Source organism: Microtus oregoni, unplaced genomic scaffold (assembly GCF_018167655.1).
Source record: "Microtus oregoni isolate MIOR12 unplaced genomic scaffold, Mior012 000014F_ref0000157, whole genome shotgun sequence".
In the NCBI taxonomy this organism is placed as follows: Eukaryota; Metazoa; Chordata; class Mammalia; order Rodentia; family Cricetidae; genus Microtus; species Microtus oregoni.
Genome location: NW_024543073.1, coordinates 43343620 through 43366586, shown reverse-complemented (window position 1 = coordinate 43366586; position 22967 = coordinate 43343620). Strand labels below are relative to the sequence as shown.

At 37.5% G+C, this 22967-nt stretch overlaps 1 protein-coding gene across 1 annotated transcript in view; it reads left to right on the top strand.

The window, feature by feature from the left end:
- Positions 1-22967, top strand: part of Iqcm (IQ motif containing M) — a 415125-nt gene that overhangs the window by 37898 nt on the left and 354260 nt on the right. The window contains exons 4-5 of the mRNA XM_041663710.1: positions 13483-13573; positions 17678-17757. Of these exons, the coding sequence (XP_041519644.1) occupies positions 13483-13573; positions 17678-17757 (171 nt within the window). The remainder of the gene's footprint in view (positions 1-13482; positions 13574-17677; positions 17758-22967) is intronic.

Sequence of the window (22967 nt, the reverse complement as noted above, 5' to 3'; positions counted from 1 at the left end):
CTCAGCCAAAAGACTAAGAAGATGTAGGGTTCCACCTCTAAGTGATGACGTTTCTCAGGCTACTCATTCAAATGGTAATCTCTTCTGGAAGTCACCTCAAGCCATATACAGAAATACTGTCCTACTACCATGGGCTCAGGCCAAGTATGGATTTTTGCAGGATACTTCCAAACAATAGCTAACCCGGCGTTCAATTCATTGGTCACAACTGCAGGTGCTTATTTTGAGGGTTGAACAAGATGGTACATGATTGAATATATAGCCCTTATTTGTATTTTTAGTGTAGCTTCTGACTATAGTGAGTATTTTGGTCTCATTTCATAATGTGTGAGATTCATTAATAAGGTAAATTATGAACATAATGTTTATCTAACTAATGTGTATGTCATCTGTTCAAGTTTTTATGTAGTGATAACAGTATACAAAATAGCTTTTGTTAAAGTCAGAAACTTCTACTCTAGCTTTTTGAATTTTTTCTCTGTCCTCTGCTTATTTAAGCGAAAGGCATTGCGAGGATAGAGAAGGTATTGAAGTAGGGTGGTATCATACAGAAAGGGCTCTAGGAAATGCCTTATGAATTGTCTTCCTATTCTAATGATTTTGGAAACTTTCTGTTACTCTAGAACTGATCATTAGTCCAGTTTCCCCTTTAACAGAAATCATTTTCTATTTGGCATTCACAAATATATTCAGAACTATTTAAAAAAAATTGGTTATGTAAATATTTTGTATATTTATCTGATTTTGTTGGTAGCCCCAGTTGTATGATTAGGCTTTGAGGTACTGTTTATACCATGCTGCTCCTCTGTTTTTTAGATGCTGTAACACTCATCGACTTGTGCTTATTTTGATCTATTCTTCTACCCTGTCCTATCCAATTGACTCCTAAATAGGCCCTCCATGAATGTGTTGATTTTAATGTGAACTTATTTTGAGGAATTTCTGTTAATTTTATGAGGTTGTTTAATACAATTCCAGCCCTTAGGGACTACTGTAAATCTGAGTCAGACTGTCTCATATAAGTTGGCAAATTAAATCAGACCATTCTTGATAGTATTACATTAGCACTTTACAGTCATGTACTTCTTTCATTACAATAAATAAATTGAATGATTTCTCTGTTGCTGCTAAGCACTTAATTATGCATGCACTTAACAACAAAATTGCAAATGGAAAATGTAATAGAGACCGTTTTTCCTTTTTGGTATGATCTTAGCAAGTTACAGTTTAGATTGGATAGAGAACACAGCACGCATGCTACCATTCTGTCTTGACTGGCTTTTCTTGGGTTCATTTTGGGTCAGGATGGTCCTGGCTCCACATGGGCCTTTTGGAATGACTTTGAGTTCATATTGGGCTATGCGAAAGTAGCAGAGACCCTGTGAACTTTACTAACGCTGCCAGCTGGTTAACTTAATGCACCAGTAAGTGTTTCTCTAAGTGCTAGAAGCCTCTGGTGGAAAACACGCTCTTTTACTGTCTAGCAATAAATTGTTTTTGTTCACATACTGGAGTATTGTGAGCATGTGTTCCTTCTACTGTGAAGGAGAAGTTGTTCTAAGCTGACAGAGGGAAAATATTACTCAGAGCTTGCTGGACAATGACACTGCTTGGTTTGTATCTGTGTTTGCTTAGCCCCTTTCTGTTGTTCCAGCGCACTTCCTGAAACTTTTCATTTTCCACTTGTCATGAAACAACCAGATTTGAACGTGTGGTGGCAAGAAGTTGGAAAGTAAGGAAGAGGGTGAAATCTGTAGTAAGTGCTTGTTTTGCATGAGGTGTTTATTCTAGGTGCGTCTTTTATGTGAAAACCGTCCTTTTCAGGGGCCCTCACATGTTTATACTTACTCATTTGATTTTTGGTTTTTGTTTTGATGTTTGGCAGCTGGACAGAACAGTAGTGAGTGGAAAAGACATGTAATATTTGGGTGGTTAGGTGCCAGGTTGCTGTAGGAAAGCTCTGATGTGCAAAGCGCAGGGTACACAAGAGAGAGTGCAGGCATCCTCAAGTGTATGATTGTCTTACTAAAACTCATGAAAAATGTCTGTTATTTACAAGTGTTGGTAAAAATATTGGTTTTAATGAATGTTGACTTATAGACGTATGTCATTCCTTGTTTAAATAAATTTACTTTAGCACATAAATCTCTAACAGTCATGGAAATATGTACATAGAAATCAAACGTTTATACTGGATCAAATCAGGTGGCTAATTGGGCTTTGGACTTTGTTGTGCAAGAGCATATGGGTGAGTTGTAAGGATAGAAAAGGGATTATAGCATTCTAATTTCCCTTAATTATAGACTCTTATCTACAGGGATAAAAGTTTATATTTAACTTTATAGAAACTATATGTGTTAAGATGCACCAATGCATTTGTAAAATATAAATCAGATTTTGATAAAATTGAATTGATTCTTGACAAAGTTCTGAATGTTAATGGGGCAGAAATTCCCATCTGACTATCTTCTAATCTTGCAGTGTCTTTTTTGGTAATATAGGCTGGCTTTTATTTTATTTTTTTAAATTTTGGCACCCACATATAGCAAATAACTGTGAAACATTTCAAACCTCAAAGTGACACTGAAACTGTGAAGTATGAAATGGAAGCCAGCGTGTGTGAAGCACATTGCACAGCATCGCACAACAATCCAGCGTGTGCATGCAAGAGAAGCAGCAACACCATTGCAGGACGCGTCATAATGAGTGCTACAGACATGAAGTCAAAACAGCCTGAGTTTGCAAACTCTTCCCCAATCCCTTAAAATTAGCATTTCCTATGTTTAACAGTCCTGCCCTTGTCCCCTCTGAATACCTGCTGTGGGGAACAAAATTATAAATAAATATTTTCTTCCTATGTCAGGTCACTAAGTAGTTATGATGAAAGGTGGTGGTACCTTGAATTGTCCACAGATGCCTTCATTTTCTTCACCGACTGACATGAGTGTGGCTAGATTTGGTTGTCACGTTAACAAACTGTCACCCATGACAGATGTTTGCTCCTTTCTCAGTTTGATTTTCCATACACTATTCCAACATAGGTAGAATAAATTATTTGACTTTTTAATTATTATTTAGTTTTTTGCTTTTACTGAAAATAGTTTTTTTCATACCATATAATCTGATTATGGTTTTCCTTCCCACCACTCCTCCGAGTGACTCCCCAGCCTCTCCTATCCAGATCTACACCTTTCTGTCTCTCTTTAGAAAGCAAACAGGCATCTAAGTTATAATAATAAAATAAGATAAATCAAAACCAAACAAGTCAGAATATGACAACCAACCAAAAAGAGTCAAGGAAACTCAAATAGATGTTTGCACACACAGGAACTCCATATATATGCAAAGAATCTGTAAGGTTAAAAACCAAAACTAAAACCAAGAAACAACAGACAAAAAAAAAATTCCTCCAACTTGATCTCATTAGACAAAGAACCTCCAAAGGTTCTGTTTAGATTGTTTTGTGTTGGCCATCTACTGCTGGTCATGGGCCCTACCCTTTAGACTGGCTTCTTTCCCCAGTGAGACTCCCTTGGAGAAAACGAGTTGAAGTATCAGCTGAGAATCGCTTCTGGGTTAGAGGTGTGAGCATGTGTCCACTTTTCCTTCCTTCTAGGATTCCACCTGGTGTGGACCCATGCGGGCCTGTGTGTGCTGCCTCAGTTGCTGTGACTTCATATGTGCCCAGTTCTGTTGTACTAGAAGACCTTGTTTCACAGGTTTCCTCTAGCCCCTCTGCCTCTTATACTCCTCCTGTCTCCTGTTCTGCAGGGAAGGATTTGATGTAGACATCTTTTTTAAGGTTGAGTGTTCCAGAGTCTCTCACTCTCTGAATATTGCCTATCTTTGGGTCTCTGTATTTGCTCCTATCTGTTATAGGATGAAGCTTCTCTGGTGGCGAATGAGCAAGGCATGGATATATGAATATAGCAGAATGTTGTTAGGAGTGATTTATATGACTAGATTATTTCAGTAGAATAGTAGTATTTTGTTTTGTTTCAGGCCCACAGTTTACTAGTCTCAGATTCTTGGCCACCCAAGCAGTGTTGAATATGGGCTCCATCTCATTGAGTGGGCCTTAAGTCAGATCAGATCATGGTTGATTACTCCAGCAGCTTTTATGCCACTATTGTGTCAAGTGACCTTGCAGGCAGGTCACTCTTGTGGACTGAAGTGTTTCAGTCTAGGTGGATGCCTACTTTTCTCCTAGATCATAGGGGTGAAGGCTTTAGTAGTTACCAGCTCAACTTCTCTGTGTTCAATGACCTATGTAACTGTTGCCTTCAGCAATAAGGCCTACTGTCATTGTAGCCTTGGAAATAGCCAGGGTTCTTTAGGGTTCCCATAGGACCCCTTTGGATAAGAACTTGATTAGATGTAGCTCATTACTGGTACTAGAAGCTTCATCTGGTGATGAGAGCTTTCCACTTGGGGCTCTACCTTTTCCATTATTCAGAACTTCATTTAGATTACCTTCATATATGTATATATTTTAGGAAGCTTCTTCTGTTTTAGGTTTCCTTATGATCCTCAAATAGCCCTTGGTTTTAACGGTTCCTCTCTATATTATCTCCCATTCCCTGTTTGATCCTCCCATTCCAGTCCACTCCCTTGTCAGTTGTCCATCCTAGGGAGATCCATCCCTCCTCCCAAGTCTCTTCACTTTTCTTTTTAAGCTTTATTAAACATTTTTCTTTATTGAAACAGTTTTTTTTCCCACAAATATATTCCGATTATGGCTGACTTCCTTCTTTTCCTCCCAGTTCTCCTAACTTTCATTCTCATTCAGATCCATTCCTTTTCTGTTTTTTAATAGATAACAAAAAGACTTGTAAGGGATAATAATAAAATAAAATAAGACAAAGAAAAACTATTACATCAAAATCGGACAAAACAAACAGAAAGGAAAAAACCCAAGAGAAGGCAACAACAGTCAGCGACCCACGAGTTGCACACTAGGAATCCCACGAAAACACTAAACTCATAGCTATAATATGTACCCAGAGGACCTGATACAGATCCACGCAGGTCCAATGCAAACTTCCTCAGTCTCTGTGAGTTCATATGAGCTTTGATTATATTGATTTAGAGGGCCTTGTTTTCTTGGCGTTCTCCATCCCCTTTGCCTCTTACACATTTTCTGCCTCCTCTTCCATAGGATTCCCTGACCTCTAAGAGGAGTTATTTGATGAAGACATATCACCTAGGACCAAGTGTTCCAAGGTTTCTTACACTCTGCATAATGTCTGGCTGTGGGTCTCTGTATGTGCTCCCATTTGTTGCAGGAGGAGGCGTCTCTGGTAACAGCAGAGCAAGGCACTAGTCTATGAGTACAACAGTTGTTAGGAGCCACTTTAAGGCACTAGTCTATGAGTACAACAGTTGTTAGGAGCCATTTTAAGGCTTCATTTCTGTTTTAGAATGGCAGTATTTGGTTTTATCACAGGCTATCTACTTCCTGTTTATGGTAACCCATGCAGTGTTGGGTATTGGTTCCATCTCGTGTAGTGGGCTTTAAGTCTTGTGTCACCTTTGCACTAGACTCTCTCGCAAGCAGGACCCCATTGTAAATCAAGGATTTGTAGCTGGACTAATGTTTCTCTTTTGGTAGTGTGCAGAGTACCTTCCTGTACCAAAGATGCTGGAATGTAGAGTTAAAGACTCCACATAGGTACTGGTATGTAGGTGTTGTCTTCATCAATAGGGCCATGTTGTCCATCTTGGCAACAGCCTGGGTTGTTTGAAGATTTCAATGGGACCTCTTCCCCTGACTTTTTAACTTAACTGTGGGCTTATATTAGTGTTTTTCTATTTTTCTGCTTCTGAGAGTTAATTGCATATGTTTCAACTGGGGAGATATGTTAAGAGGAATTTGGAATTATGAATAAGAGTCCTATTTTCCAAGTTTAAACAGTATGGGAAAGAAATATGAATCCCTGCAGAGTAACCACAGTGATGTCCTTAGCAAATAGATAGGAGTGTTGCTGATGGAACAGGATCTGCCAAATTTACTTTCTAAATCAGCAGAAAGCAAAAGTGACAAAATCACAGTAGGCCTCTGATTTCCGTGTGCTTAGTTATGAGTCATTCCACATACCACTGTCTAATTTGCATTGCTCAGGTGTATCAGATATTCATTTTCAGAATATGAAGGCTGAAGATCAGGATACTAAGAACGGGCAAGTGGCTTTCAAAGTTGGTGGTCAAGCAACAGAGTATAGCTCTTGACTTCAATGCTAAGTCTCCTTACCTAAATACATCACATGCCATTTTCTTGGTGCATTTAATGAGTTTTCAAAGACTTTATTCTGAGAATGTTCATGACAGAGGAGTAGGTACCACAGGGAGCAGTGTAACAGTGAGTTAGGAAGCCCATGCTGTATTGTTCCACTGTCATACAGAATGTACTGTCCCGGTCACCGTTCCATCACTGGGAAGAGATACTGGGACCAAGGCAGCTCATATAAAAGAAAATATTTAATTGGGAGTTTCCTTACTGCTTCAGAGGCCTAGTCTATTATCATAATGGTGAGGAACATAACAGCAGGCAGTCGTGCTTGCTGGAAAAGCAGTTGAGAGCTATACTCTGATGTATAATAGGCCAGGATAGAGAGACTGGGTCTGGTATGGGCATTTGAAACTTCAAAGACCACCTCAGAGACACACACCTCCAACAGGGCCACACATCCTAGTTTTTCCAAACCTTTCAAATTGCACTGCTCCCTGTTGACTAAGCATTCAAATATTCAGCCTATGGGACCAATTCTCATTCAAACCACCACAGGTATGGAAGATGTATTTCCTTCCACAGTGGGAGACAGGCATGGAATGTGTCCTGACAGAACTTAACTTGAGCTACAGAAGAATTGAGAATTTAGGAGTGGCCAGAGAAGACAGAGAGAATTAAAATATGTTTAAATGAGAGGCAGAGTCAGGAAGCAAAAGTGAAGATGCTCTCTTCACATTTGTGTGTGCCATCTGCGAAGGGAAGGCACGATTTGCTGATATGTGTAGATGCAGGTATGTCTGTCTTATCTTTTCCTAACAGAAACATAATGTTTTTGGATTTGAGAAGACTTTTAAATTATTGAGAGATGCTCTATCAGTTTCCGTAGGCTTCCATCCTCCTTTGGGTGCTGAATCAGGGTGGATCTTACACATGCAGTGGAGTCAATACCATATGAGAAGAACTCTGAATTATGAATCTTGGAAATTAAGATGTTTGGTACATTTGCTTCTCTTCAACAGAATGCACTAGGGAACAGGGGGAGCAAGTGATTTATATACATAAACAAATATAGTTTATGGCAGGAGATGTAGTAAAGGGGCCCATGTGTATTATTTGTGGGAGGTGGATAAATATCTTGGAAGGAAGATAAATATCTGGGTACCTCTAATTCTCCTGAGTCTCTGTCTTTGACTTCCATGACTTGTCAATCATTTGAGCATCTTTAATGAAGATGCTGGAATCCCTTCCTCTGAAAACAATGATAATGATATATGAAAGCATGATACTCAAGGACAAGAATTTTCTTTACTCCTTTTTATTTTTTAAGACAGGGTTTCTCTGTAGCTTTGAAGCCTGTCCTGAAACTATCTCTTGTAGATCAGGTTGTCCTCGAACTCACAGAGATCTGCTTGCCTCTGCCTCCTGAGTGCTGGGATTAAACGCATGCACCACCATAGCTCAGCTTCTATTCCTTTCTTAAATGAAGGCAGATATCAGGGGTTGGGTACCAGGGGTGCACACCATGGCTCTTTCACCATGTGACCTCAGTTCATGAGAGCAGAAGCTCAGATTTGGGTAACTAAACTGTAGCCATATTTGTTGTTGGAGGGAGTGGTCCTGGGAAGATCAGTTTATGCTTTTATTCCTCTGGAAAGTTGTGTTAAGCTTTTGTCTGTGACACATCTTGGTAAAGATGCAGCTCTCTCACTAGGGAATATTTGCTATCTCAATTACACAGTTAAGGGATACATTTCATTCTCAATCTTGTGTTCATGAGACAGTGAAAATAGTTTCCTAGCACTTCAGTTGGAATTGTGTAATTACTTGTGACTAACATCATTGGCCAGAGCAAAGGAGTTATAAACCTAAGGTTATTTTCTGTCTTCTTAGACCTGCCAGACTACCTGCCATATTGTAGTCACTCAGCAACTGTTGAATACTGACAGAATAACCAGAGATGTATGAATACAGTCCCTGTCCTCAGAAACCACCAAAGAGTTCACAATCTAGTGGGGAATTGGCATTCTGTATAACACACATGTGCTGGAAATTCCAGCAGTAGAAAATCATGTGACATCCACCCAGCCCACACACTAGAATGTAAAATGTCAGCAAATCGCAATCTGTCATTCTTGACTAATGAATCTGTCTATAAAATTTGTAACATTTTTAAGTTCTAAATTTTGTTATAATTATTTCATATAAAATGGAATACAGTTTAAGTAGAGGGTCTTGAAAAGAGAGGAACATGAAAGACTATTTCATAGTCTGTATATAAGGTCTCATTTTTCACACAAAATATCTGATTTAACTAATATAAAAAATTTTTATAAAAAGATTCTCTGAAGAGAAGAGACTTCAGAATTTTTGTCATTCCCTCATCATGTGATGTCTCCTCAGTGATGATGTCTTGAAAGGTGACACTTCAGACAGAGAGTACAGTCTCGCTCATATCTTCCTATTCCTAAATCTTTCAAACTGAGTTGAGAAAACTAAGTCCCAGTAACACATTGATTGAGTTACATCTTTAAGCTGTTTTTACAGTATAAATGGGAGCTCCTTTTTGGGAGTATGAAGGGGAATAAATGTTTTTTACAAAGGCCTGGGAAGAAATGAGTCTTTTTCCCTTAGAAGAAGGTTGAAGTATGAATGTACGCGGTAGCTGGAATATTGGGGAAAATGAAGACAGTTAATCTATGTCATTGACAGACATAAATAATAGGAAGACAACGTAACTGAGTACAGTTTTGAATATTTTATTTATTGATTCTTATAGTAAATGTTTAACAAATGAGCTAAATTTTAAAATGAGATGTGCAGACAGTTCAAGGTAAAGAATTCCCAGTCAATAGCATCAAAGAGCAGCTAATGAACGCTGCAAGCTAGGCTGGAGATCAGGTTGCATGCTGGTAGTGGCATCTTGAAATGTGAATGACTAACAAAAGAAGAAAATGCCCCACATGCTTCTTTATTCAGGACATTTTTATAGAACCCCTGAAAATCCAAACAGAGAAAACAGAGCAGACACAGAAAATCATTAGGGCAGGGTCAGCATATGCAGTTTGATGAAGTCCTGCATGTGTCTGCTGGCCTTTAGCTCCCACTTTCATTGAGCTTTGAGAGAACAATGTACAGAGAAAATACCTTTGCCCATGTAGACTGGTTGGTTAACTGAGAGACTCCCCAAAGCTGATCTCTTACTTCTGTAAGGTGATAACATTGGTAAATGACCATATCATAAATAAAACAAAAAAGAAATCAAACAGCAGCAGCAGCAGCAGCAATAACAACAACAGCAACATGCGCACACACATATGCACAAACTTGCTTGTAGAAAGTACAAAAAAGAAGCTATTGCTTTAGTCTTAACTCTGAGAGAGACAGAAAATTCTAGAATTCATAGCCATAAATAACTTTACTTAGGATTGAACTAGAATTCATATTAACAATGTCTTAAAAATCTTTAATGTGAGAAATTAAAGTTATCATGGTTGAAAATGCTATTAGTTTTCTGCAGGAAGAAAACACAGATACATTTACAGGGGTACATCTTAATTGCATCTTGCATCTAGCACATATATTTCAATTTCTACAAAATATGCAAATAATTCTCATTCTTAGGGAATATTTGTTGTAAATAGTCTATTTGTGTAGAATATAAGTTTACAATGTGAGAAACGATAATTCATAAAGAAGTAAGCCATAAAGAGTGAGATTGAGTTAGCTCTCCTGATTAGAAGTAGATTCACAAAGACCATATGGATATAAACTATCAGGTAAGGATAGAAATAACTGAGATCAATGTATACAAAAAATAAAAATAAACAAAATATTCCCAGCAGTGGTAGCACAGACCTTTAATACCACCACTTGGGAGGCAGAGGCAACTCTCTGAGTTGAAGTTTGCCTTGTCTACAGAGTGAGTTTCAGGACACCAAGGGCTACACAGAGAAACATTTTCTCAAAAAAGAAAGCATGAACCTGTGATATGAGCTAGAGACTATTGATGTAGCTCAGAAGATCTGATGAAGAACCACAGAAACCTGTTGGAATTTAAGAAGAATATTATTGAGAATAGAATTAGTAAAGTAGAAAGCATATCTTAGGAAATATATAAGATGGAGCACAGAGGTAGAGAAGAAATGTGAAAGACGGAATCCTGGAGACCCTATTTAGTTGTTTTAGTAGAAACAAGAAGCAGCTTTTTCTAGCTAGGAAAGTAACTGCAGAATGGGATAAAAATATGTTAGAAGAGGCAACGGCCACAGCTTCATGCATAGCTGATTCCATGTCTGGAGCAGGGAAAACAAAATGAAGATGAAATGGTGCTGGGACAACAAGCAGGAAGCAGTGAGAGACCACACATGATCTGCATCCTGAAACGGGAGCTGGCTTCGCTCTCACCTGTCAATTTTGGCATTGTGAATATAGAAAAAAACAGTGATGCAAATAGCAAAACGAAATTAATATACCCAGAGCAATACCCAAAATGAGAGGAAAGAAGAAGGATGGCTTTCTCCTTACTGAGGAAGCCAGTTTATAAATTATTGCATAATAGAATTATAGCACAATGTTACTAGTGAATGATTTAGGCAAGAGTTACCAGTAGATACTTAAATCTTACTTAAAAAGACATTTTCAGTGCATTTCAGTGATCTAGAATTATGAAAAATCTCTTCTCTAAATACTGTGAAATTATATTAGGAAACAACACGGAGATAATTTAGAATTCCAGAACTTAGAAAGGAACGTTATAGAAGGTATGCAGGGTAGGTTAGAAGGTGTCATGGTTGTAGGTGGGAACCCAATTGAGGAAGCTCTTACAGTTCCAGACAGTGCATGGTAAGGACCTGTAGTGGCAATATGTAGTGGAAAGGGTGGGCAGTATCTAATGAATGACTGCATCAGGGAGGAGATTGAAAGGGAAGAGATTTGAGATGCTTTCTTGGTGTTCAGTACTATTGTTAGTTCTGAGAGGGCCATGCTGATTGAAATGAAGATAGGTATTTACTAAAAATAGGAATCTAAGAATTGTGTATGCAAGATAAATAAACCTATGAGCCAAGCACACCTAGGCAATAAATATAGCCACAGTACTTGGACCAAGTCACTGAAGTGGAGGGTTAGAAAGTCATCAGGAAGAAAAAGAGTGTGTGGGGAAATATAACCAATGGCGAAGAGTGCTCATGAAGAAATGCGGTCCTGAAAGACAGGTGAAAAGAAATCAGAATGAAGGACACTGACTGTGTAGGGATCTGATTTCAGGTGACTGAATGATTCCAGCTAACCTCTGAAGGGAGCAGGGCAATCCTATTGGCCATTCTCATGTCCTATGTGCCTTATTCCTGCTTTTGTTTTAAATCTCCAAATGGTCCTCACTACTCCTCCATTTTCATTTCTAGCCTCCCCATTTCTTTTCTTCTAATTATTTCAATCAGATTATTCATAATTCATGCTATAAAACTGCAAGAATAAAGTATTGTAACATTGTTTTAAAGGCAAGATTTTACGTAAAGAGATGTTTACAAACTCAGAGTGCTGTGACCTGCCTGAAGAGGCTGGGATGCCCACTGGCCGTCTTAAGGCAGAGTTAATCACAAACGCTTGCTGATCTGCATGCTTTAATTGCCATCAGGCTCTTCTGTAATATTTACTGAAATTTAGGGGTAAACAGCTTGTGTTTTGTAGTTTGGAAGCAGTCTTACTTACAGGATTGAGTTAAAAGGTACTGCCATGCAACTGGACTATATACACAGAGTGTGTTCTGCCTGGATCAGTCCCATGCAGGTTCCCTGGTTGTGGGTTGAGTCTTGTGCGCCCCTTATGAGCCCAAGTTAGTTGATTCTATGTGTTTTCTTGTGGTGCCCTTGACTCCTCTAGCTGTCTCTGACTCTTTTACTGGCTTTGGGGACCCTACTGTGTTGTTTCGCCCCAACTTTAGTACATGGAGGGGTGCTTAGTCTTACAGCAAATTAATATGTCTTGTTTTGTTGATACTCGTGGGAAACCTGCACTTTTCTAAACAGAAACTGTGGAGGAGTGAGTTGGGGGGGGGATGGGAAAATGGGGAGGTGTGGGGAGGGACTGGGAGGAGAAGAGGGAGGGGAAATTGCTGCCAGGATGTAAAATACATACATACATCTATGAACATAGCGGACAATGAGGACTACTGAGAACTCAAGAACAATGGCAATGGGTTTTTGATCCTACTGCACGTACTGGCTTTGTGGGAGCCTAGGCAGTTTGGATGCTCACCTTACTAGACCTGGATGGAGGTGGGCGGTCCTTGGACTTCCCACAGGGCAGGGACACTGATTGATCTTTGGGCTGACGAGGGAAGGGGACTTGATTGGGGGAGGGGGAGGGAAATGGGAGGTGGTGGCGGGGAAGAGACAGAAATCTTTAATAAATAAATAAATAAATAAAATTTAAAAAAAGAAAAGATATTGTAGAGGACTTTCACTTTAGAACTTACACAGGCTATACCCAATAATTCTGGAGACTGCTGCCTTTCTTCAGGAATAGACACAGTACTTTGCCAAAATCACTAAAAACAATCACTATTCTGAGGCTCACACCACGCAAATCCTAGGTGAATTCTAATCACTCAGTACTCTTGGCAACACTGTTTTCAGTTTCTCCTCACTCTTACTATTCTGTGTCACACTGAACTACATAGTTCAGGCCAGCGAGGTGTAACTTTTCTAAAGAACAGGCTTTCTACTGTGTGTACCACATGCCTCTGTATCTGTAGGCATATCCAAACTGGGAGACGAAAAGTGCGGGACAAACCCGATTTAGTGTCCTTGTCTTTGGTCTAACTCTATTCAATAAGGAGACTTTCGTTTTCATTAACTAATGACTTGCAGCAGAGCCTCCGATATAAACTAATCTTTAAGATAATAAAGGTAATAATGGTGATACGCACAGAAATCCTTTATATTCACGGGCATGTTCTATGTTACTGCAGGCATTTTTCTGAGATGTTCTTTTTTGATACATGTTTTTCATTTATGGTTTACTTTTTGGCCCTAAATTTTGGTAATTATAAAAAATCAGAGTAACGTGGTGGTCATCAAAAACTACTCAAATGTATTTTATGAGAAGCTTTGTGTCAGTAATTTTTAAAAGAATATGGTGTCTCCTATTTAAAAAGTCTGTAATTTGCAATTAAATTAGAAAAATACGTTTAGAATTTGGAAATTATAGTACTGTACAATCAAAGTGGGTTTTTTTGTTTTTGTTAATTTCAGAAAATGTTAAACTGGGTAAAATAATGACCGATATTGAATCTGTGAGTAAGAAAATGGAGAAAGAAAAGCAACTGAGCCTCAGAAAATCCAGGTAATGTGGAATTATTTAACCTGGGAAATACAGACACATACATGCATACACAACAGAGAGAACCTGGGAAATACAGGCACATACATGCATACACAACAGAGAGAGAGAGAGAGAGAGAGAGAGAGAGAGAGAGAGGAGAGAGAGAGGAGAGAGAAGAGAGGGAGGAGAGATATTGAAATTGAGAGATTTTCTTCTTCTTTGCCAATATTTTTTCAACAATTGCAGTGGTTCCTCAAGCCCATTAACACTCCATGCATAAGGCGAATTTATCTTTCTGCTCTAATCCCAAAGCATATCAATTATCAAAATTTAATTTTCAGTTCAATTAACTTTTGAACTGGAGGATGTCTGAGTAGCTAAGCAAACCATCTGGGTTTTACAGTGCATAAGCTCAAATCCAATTTGTGTCTTTCTTGAGAAAAATGCCATATTTTATGATAATATTACATAAGTTTGGAATTTTAATAACTCCTTTGCAGCAATTATGGAGCAGAATAAGTTATGATTTTCCCTTTAAAATCTAATAATTAAAGGTTAGTCTTTCTCTAACAGAAGGTGAGAATGATTCCACAGAACATGGTTGGAATGCAAAGATTTAGAACATTGCTTCTGCTCTCCAGTGTCTAGAGATAGCTCAGCTACTCTTCTGGATTATTCTACAGGATCATACTATCTTTAATATAACTTTACAAGGGTGTGCATGAGGGTGGACTGTAAGGCTTCAGATAAAGCCTCCAATAACCCTTAAGTACATATTTTTTGAGAATTTATAGAATATTGTAGAATACTCCTCTGTTAAAACAACTTTTTCATGGCTTATTTTACAGCAATTCATTAACACAATATGTAAAGAAAATTCCAGTAATTGACACAATGCTCAAATAATAGAAATTGGAGGAGATATTATTTTGCTTTAAAGAATATCTTGACTTCCAAAATCTGTATCCAAATTGTGCTTTGCACTAGAAGACCCTTGTCTGGTGTAACCATTTTCTTTGATTAAATGTATTACAAGTCTCAGATTTGAACAAGTGGAAAGTGTACACAGCTTCAGGGGAAAAATTGATTTTATTTATGAGAGGGGAAGATTGATTACATTTTTTTCCTTTCTATATTTGCCCAATTTAACTCAAGACACAGGTTAGCTAAACTAAGTCATGGCTGTGGGAAGACTAGTTAGTAAAGCAGTTAAAGAGTGTAGATTATCCAGTGAGCTTTTAGTAAACAGAAGAGTTAACTGAATTTATTTAAAAATACTTCTTACTTTACTTATAACCTATAAGCCAAAGAAGACAAATGGCTACTCAGGGGCAAGTGGACCACTTGTTAATGATAAATCTGAGCAAAAATAATGTCTTTCATTATGTTGTTTTTCTCAGTAAGGTTAACTGTTTTTCAGGGATTTTTTTCTTCTTAACTGGTGGGAGATAAAGGTCTCCTAATACACCTAGCTTCAATATTTAATGAAAACATGTCCTGTTTAATGTGGAAGATCAGCTTTGTTGGAAGTTAAGAGCTGGTCCATGCACCCCAGTGACAGCCTGGGGTGCCTGAAGCATGAACTTCAGTCCACTCCAGCTGCCTTGTCCTTATTTATAGTTAGTTATTGTGGCAGCTTGTTCCTACCTTAAGCAGTTACCTTCATTTTGTTAATGTTGGAATGTGATGGGGAAGACAAGCAAGTGTTTGGAGATACGGTGACTCAGGTCCTTTAAAAACCTGTGCTTTAGTCGATTAAAAAAAGGCATCAGGTTGAGTTTTTAATGAAATCTGGCTCTCAATATAATGCAGAGAAGAAGAGGCTATAGACAACAAAAAGAAGACAGAAGCCCAGCCAGGCAGCCAGGTAGAGGACTGCCAACAGGCTTTCAGACTAGAGTCTGGGAGGGTTTCTGCCCAGGTCACATAGAGGCTTATGGGAGAGTTATTTCTCTCCTATATTTCCTCTCAAAGTGCCTTGGGAAACATTTATGGGTAAGGTGACAAACAACATGTTTAAGTATATTATAAAAATATTTACTGAAGAAAAGAAAAATTTTCTAAAAATAAGGAATATGAAAGAATTTCATAAATTATGATGTTTATCTTTGCCTACATTTTTCTATTTTGGGCATGCAAAGAACAAACAAAATGGAATGCTTTCATATTTTCACATTTAAGCTTAAGAACATGAAGTTCTTTATCCTTAAATTTTAAATTAACATTGTCACGTGTAAGAATCCTGAATTTAGGACAACGATGGTGGATGTGGATACATTCTAAAGGTTACTTTCCAATCATAACAACAAAAAAAAATTCACTGACCTACTTATTTTTTAGTGCCGATTTTTGGTGTTAGTTGAGAGAACTGCAACTGTCATGCTTTCAAATTCAGTGCATCTCTGTCAACACACGCCTGTAATTCAGGCAAGTGAGCGTGGACTTGGTCCTCTAGTTTTGGCATCAATGAGCGTCTTACGTTGTATTGGAGAATCTATGATCAGGCCTTCTGATCAGTGCAATAGTGGAACCCAAAGGAAGTTCTGCTTTCCTCCAGCTCTCTTCTTCATCTCACCTCCAGACTGCTGGAGTGTGGGCATGCATTCCAACATCCAACAACAGCTGTATTGAAACAGCTCAGAATCTTTGCTTAATGGTTTTCAAATGTTTTGTAAAAAGAGTCAGTTGTAAATTTTTGTCATAATTATTCTTTTGTGAAAGATGGTTGAAAAAATATTTGTCCCAATTTGGAGATTAAACAGTATTTAGCCTTGGTCCACATGCTAGAAAGTAAAGCAAACTGTCTAATGAATGCATTTTGCCTTAACTTTAGTAGGATATAAATGAATCTAAAATTTCAAAGGCAATTACTAATGTCCTTGACCAAATCCATGGATATGTCATATGCATAATAGAAATATGAGATGGGCTCATCTTATAACTTATTTACTCTTTATTTAGTGCCTACACCCTATCTGATATCAAGCACTGAACAGGATGGTAATAGCCTTTTCCCCATATATGTTATTTTTTCTTATTAAAACATTTTAAACACTTAAAACCTCTGTAAAACTTATATAGCACCCAGATAACAATATCATCTCTAGGCATTTATACCAAGCAGGTAATTGAGCAGGTACACAAATGAGAATGCTCAAAGGTTTTTTTGAGAGTTTTTAAAAATATCGAAAAAATTGTGAGCACCCCAAATATTCATTAGAAGCTGACAAACCACTAGTATATTCAAGCCATACACTACAATGTGAAATGACGGTCCAATAGAACAACACACATCTATATATGTTAATGAAGATACCCATAGTATATTATTAACTGAAAACTACTTAGAAAGTTTGTTTGCGTTTATATACACATAAACATTGTAAAGATATGGAATGTATTATACAGTTTACCCTGTCAAATGATGTTAGAATAAAATAATATGCTATAATTATTGAAGCCTCACTGCCTGACTTCACATCAGAGCTCCACCTATTTCTCCTTGGGATAGTCTGACCTACATGACCCCTATGCATTGTAGTTCCTTCAGGTGTAAAATGAGGAGATTAATAGTAGACGCAGTGGCAGAGGTTTGTTGGGAGGATTAAACAGGCAGGACACATGGGAGGCTCTGAATAGTTCTTAGACTAAGAGTAACTCCAGGTTCGTAATAATTAACAAAATATCGGAGAAATGGTATTAGAGAAAATTTTTCTTTTCTTTTGTTTATTTACATTTTCTAAATTGTCTATATGGCCCTTGATTCTAGATCCAACAGATGTGTTTAAATCTCTATAAGTAATATTAGGAAAATTATATTATTTAAAAACTCTTATGAAACAATGAAAAATAGATACTATGCCTATTTTCCTGATTTTTTGTTATGTAGGACTTGCTCAGAAAGGAGATATTCCTACTTTTAATCCACACTCAGAACCAGCAAACTTTAGTATTATTATTTCAATATTAGTTACACTGCAGCACATGGGGGAAGCCACAGGTTTAGTACTGTTGTCACAAGCATCTGAGGCTAACATTTAACTCTGTAATATTAGGCTTGGGGACCCGATTACAAAACAAGGGATACCGAATCACTCAAGTTGTAACTCTGTGTTTTTGAAATAGAATGTTGGAACCCTTCCATTCCCATCTTGGCTTGCCTTTGCTGAATCTGACCTCTTCTGTGGGACTTCTGAGAGAACCTGGTGAGTTTCTCTAGGCTAATGCTGGGAGCAATAGTGATTTTCCTGATGTAAATCAGTCAGTATTGAGCAAAATCACTTGTTTATTATTCCATTTGAAAAACTATGTCGAGAGATAAAGGATTTGGGTGGACAACTACTGAGAACTAATTTTTATTTCTTTACTTAAACTTGAAAAGTTAGTTCTTTTAAAAATGTGTGTAAGTGTAGGATATTGTGGGAAATTATGAAGATAAATTCTTTGAATTTAAACGAGGTTTCCAATAATAATTCTTCTGAGTTACTGTTTTCAAAATATATAAAATTTCTTCAAAAGAAGCTACATATGGCATTATAAAGTCCTTTAAGTACAATCAGAAAGATTGGATTGAAAGACCCCCAGTGTGGGGAGACTCTCACTCAAGTCTCGGGATAACACGACCCTCCCAGTAACTCATGAGAGACTGTCCTTGCTGAAAGCACATGAGGTTTATTCGACAAGACAGGAACCAGTGCACTGGGGCCGAGACTCATAACCCACGCAGGGAAGGAGTTTGACCCCGAGTAACTAGGAGAAGGGGTTTTTAAGGGAAGAAACCACAGCCCAGTAATCCGAAGGGAGTAGGGAGGGCGTCATAGAAAATTCCGAAATCACCAGTGATGATCACAAGGGGGCAACTTGAAGATTATTCTCAAGATTATAATCTAACTTTATCTTCAGCTAGTTCCTGAAACAGAGTCACTGAACTGGCTAACCCTAGATTGATTCTTCTCTCCCTACTTAGATTTTTGACTCTATTTTTTTCTGCTGGGGGTGGGGGTCTGGATTTATGCAGGTCTTTTAGGATATTAGAGGCTATTTTGAAGACCTAGGAAGGGTATTGACTTGACAAAACTATGCTGTAGTTTTCCTTCTTTTTAATTTGCTACTCAGAGTCTCAATATTCAGGTTGGTTTGTTTTTTTCTATGTGTACAAAGACTATCTAAACAAAGGCTCAGCCATTGTCTTTTTAGCATTGCACAAAAGATAGAAGACCATTCTAAAATGCTAGCTGAGAGAATTCCACTTATTGTGAAATTGAATGAAGATTGCAGAATTGCAGCCACCCATGAGTTACTTTCAAGATCTGTTAAAATTTGCTCCAATACAAAAAAAAAAATCTTTTAAAATACCTGAAACATGCACTAAAGTAACCACAGCTTCATGACAGCAAAAGACTCTGTCCAATTCACAGCCCCTGCCAAATAATCAGACTTAACGCATGTTGATGGGTGGATGACGGAAACATATGAAAAGGAGATAGCACCCAAACAAAGCAGCTTCCAAGGTGATTCTGTGTGTCCCTTCACTCTAGACAAGGGCTAGAAAGACACAAGACAATTGTATTGAGGGAATAAAATACTTGATGCTATTGTTCAATAATTATTTTAAATGTAATGAATGTTAGTGGACTAAAGTAATGGAGTCATTAAGCCAAATAAAATGTGTCACAGTTTTCTGCCTTAAGTCCAGACTCCAGCAGATTGTGTGCATCATCCCAGAGATCTCAGCTCTCTTCTCACAGCAGTAAGAGTCAGAAGACTGCATGTTCTGGAAGCATAAACACTATAATAAATCTGTAATTTCTGAATGCTATAGGGTTTCTGTTCCTCCTTTAAAATAAAATGTATCTCTAATATGAGTAGCCATGTAACCAGTGCTTTATCGTGTGAAGTTTTGTTGAATATTGTTTTGTTTTTAGCTAAATCATTATCTTTTGATTAAAATAAAAATTTCTAAAACAATAAAAAGCAACTAAAACAGAAATGTCTAACAATTTGGGACCAGCAATTTATTTTGTAAAGTATTAAATGTGAAAAATATGTTGATTTTTGTTCTAAACTAATTTATATACATTCAATGCTTTGTGTCTTTGTTGAAAAACTAAATATTTTTAAAATGCCTTTAAAGTTTATTTTAATTCTATTTTCTAAAACTCTGTCTGACATGTTATTATAAACCTGTTTGCTGAAACATGTCTCCAGGAATTGCAGGAAGCATTCACTCAAGTTCCTTAAAAAAACAAACAATGTTACTTAAGCAATCAAAGAACATAAGTATGTTCCCTCTGGAGTGCACAGTAATTTTATATAATCTTAAACATTTCCAAAATACTAACAAATCATCATTTTCATTGAAAGAAAAAAAAGAAAGAAAACTAGATCATCGGAATGAAGATCAATCCTGATTTCTATACATTAGATTACAATTTAAGTAGATGATGAGGGTATCACGCCTTGAAGTCTCATCATTTAAACAGGCATCGGAGAGCGCTTGCTAGTGATGATTTAGGAGTTCTGATTCTTCTAGCGTCTAAGAGGAAGCCTTATCAAAATTGCTGAATCACTTGTGACTGTTTCTTCATGGGAGAAACATGGAGGCTAATAATATCACCAAACTGAGAATGTTTAGAGCATGCTTGTGAGGTGTGTGGCATAATCTGGTGCTCACCAAAATTGAGCTGCAGTTACTAGTGACTGTTTCAAATGAATGACCTCAAAGTCACGCTAGGAGCAAACAGCTGGTTTGCCAAGAACTGTCTCAGCACCTGTCCTATAAGAGGAACCAGCTACATTAGCACCTTCACACCTTGAACACTGTGGCCCTGTTTCTGCTGTTGTCATGGCACTCATCTTGCTGACGTCCGTCAGTCTATCCTTTGGCTGTCTTACTCCAGTCTGTTCAGTAAGGAACTTTTAATTTGATATTCCAACAATCACCCTTTCACCAGCGATTTCAAAACTGTTTCTTACCTTTCTGAGACAAAGAAAATGGAATCATGGTATAAACTCTTACTTGGAAAGGTGTTCTTTTATTAAAAAAATTATTTAACTTTATTTTATGTGCATTGGTGTGAAGGTATCAGATCATCTGGCACTGGAGTTGCAGACAGTTGTGAGTTGTCATGTGGGGGCTGGAAATTGAACCCTGGTCTTAACTGCTGAGCCATCTCTTCAGGATCAAGGAAATTTCAAAATGAACTCCAGAAGGAGAGAGTTTAGCCAATGAAACCCACACTGCCCTAAGTGACACACTTTGTGGCTTGATAAGGATGCCTTCAACTTTGTGGGCTTTAAGTTTCGTGCATGTTTTCCTCAAGGGAAGGATGAAGTTGCTGTTTAGGAAAGGCATAGATGGTTAGACAATTTCCGTTATCTGTGGCTGGTTCTTAGTTTCTCTACAGACTGTTAACAGTAGAAAGACAGTAATATCCCCCAAGTTCACAGTCCTCAGACTCTCAGAGAAAAGCCCTGAGTATTGCCTACAACTCTGTCTGATACAGCCACCACCAGATGTGGGTTTGCAGTCACTGGAGGATGCTAAAGCCAACTGTGAGTAACTCCACGCCTCTCGTCTGACCTCACCACCACGTCTTCCACTTTGGAATGTGTTCACTCTGCTTCTGGAGCTCATGTTGAATGACAAACAAACAAACAAAACAAAAAGCAAAATCCTCTCACCATCTTAAAGAGTTCCCTCCACACTTTAGACCTAACTGAAGACAAGGTTGAGACCATTTCTTCTGCGGCTCTCTAAAGTGGCGCCATTTCTTTCTCCCATCCTTAACACACACATCTAGGGGTGGAGATGGGAGAGTGTCTTTCTTGATCCTCATCACTATTGCTTCCAGACCATCTCTGCCTCTTACCTAAAATTCTCAGCTTTGACTCTCATGTCATCCAAAGTCATTCTCCATTAGCTTTCTTCTTGTAATAATTATTAGTTTGTGCCCATCTTCTCATAGCTTAAATTTAGCGTCAGGAATCTTGTTATTCTCTCTAATGCATGTTATCATTCTTGGCCATTTTGCTAATGAGGAAAGTGAAATCTCTTGACTCATTAGCTTCTCAATTCTTTTTACTCTTTTCCTCTAGTGATTTTTTCCTTCCATCCAACATCCCATATACTTTCATGTAATCATAGAGAGAACTAAGTAGTACCTCCAATAGTCTACTTTGAAAAATGCTATGGAAAATGCATGGCATTTCATAAAGTCCAACAGCTCTAAAAAACTAGTTCCAGGAGGGGTCTTGGTACTGAAAAGATCAAGTTTTTAATTTCTTCTCTAGCTATTCTAACTTCATCTCTGATTTAATCCAGCTCATGATTTCATGCACTAACATTTTGATATATGTTTGTAGGTGGATATCTTTTAGATATGATTATATATGCCATAATCATCTTCTCAATATGGAGGAATCTTGTTCCAGTAAGATGAATGACATTTTCGTTAGGACAACAAAGTATTAGGCGCATGGACTCTCAAAGAATATCTCATGAATGACTTGTATTAGCAGCACAGATAGTTCCAAAGACTCAAACTTCTTCTCACTATATTTATATTACATTCAGATAAATAACAAGTTTGTATATTTTATTTTTATAATACATACATAAAGCCTTATTAAAGATGTTCAGAGAAAAATATTTTCCATTAACACTCTGTTTTTTTACAACCATGAGTACCAGGATGTTTTATTTCTCATATTTTGCTTTTTCAGTCTTTAAAAACCTGTGGCAACACAAATTTGAATGTTTCCTATAGTTAGGTCTAATATAATTTGATTAATTACACAACATACCCATTTCATTTTCTCCCATTGATAACTACATTATCGCCAACCTACCCCTCTGTGCTGAACAGCATCTCTTTCCCTCATCTGTCCCTTTTGCATGACCTTCTGGAGTGGTCAACATCAGAGAGGAGAAGTCACATGCTTTCTCTCAGCTTTCCTGGAGGATATAAAGACAGCAAAGTCATGGGAGGGAGTCAGGAATTCTCTATTCATTTTAGAAGTTTAAAATAGGTAAAAACAACATTCTTGATAGGTTTAATTTTATGTTGGGGTCTACTATATAACCTCAAGTGGATTGAGAGATACATGAAGCTCATCTGAATACATTCAATAATTGCTGTAGCCCTGTTAATTCTATGACCTCCCATTTTCAGAATTTTACCGTAAGCATCAAATGTCTTCTTATTTTTATTCATTGGTATAATTTTAATAACTAGCATATGCTAATATGTGTGACAAAATTAAATTTAATATACTTTAAATGTTTTGTCATTCTTTACTATAATGATTTTTCAAAATATTAATGAAAAGTAGATGTTTATAACACAATAAATTTATTTTTAATATAATAGTAGTATAATTTTCACATTGTTTATATATACAAACACATACACAT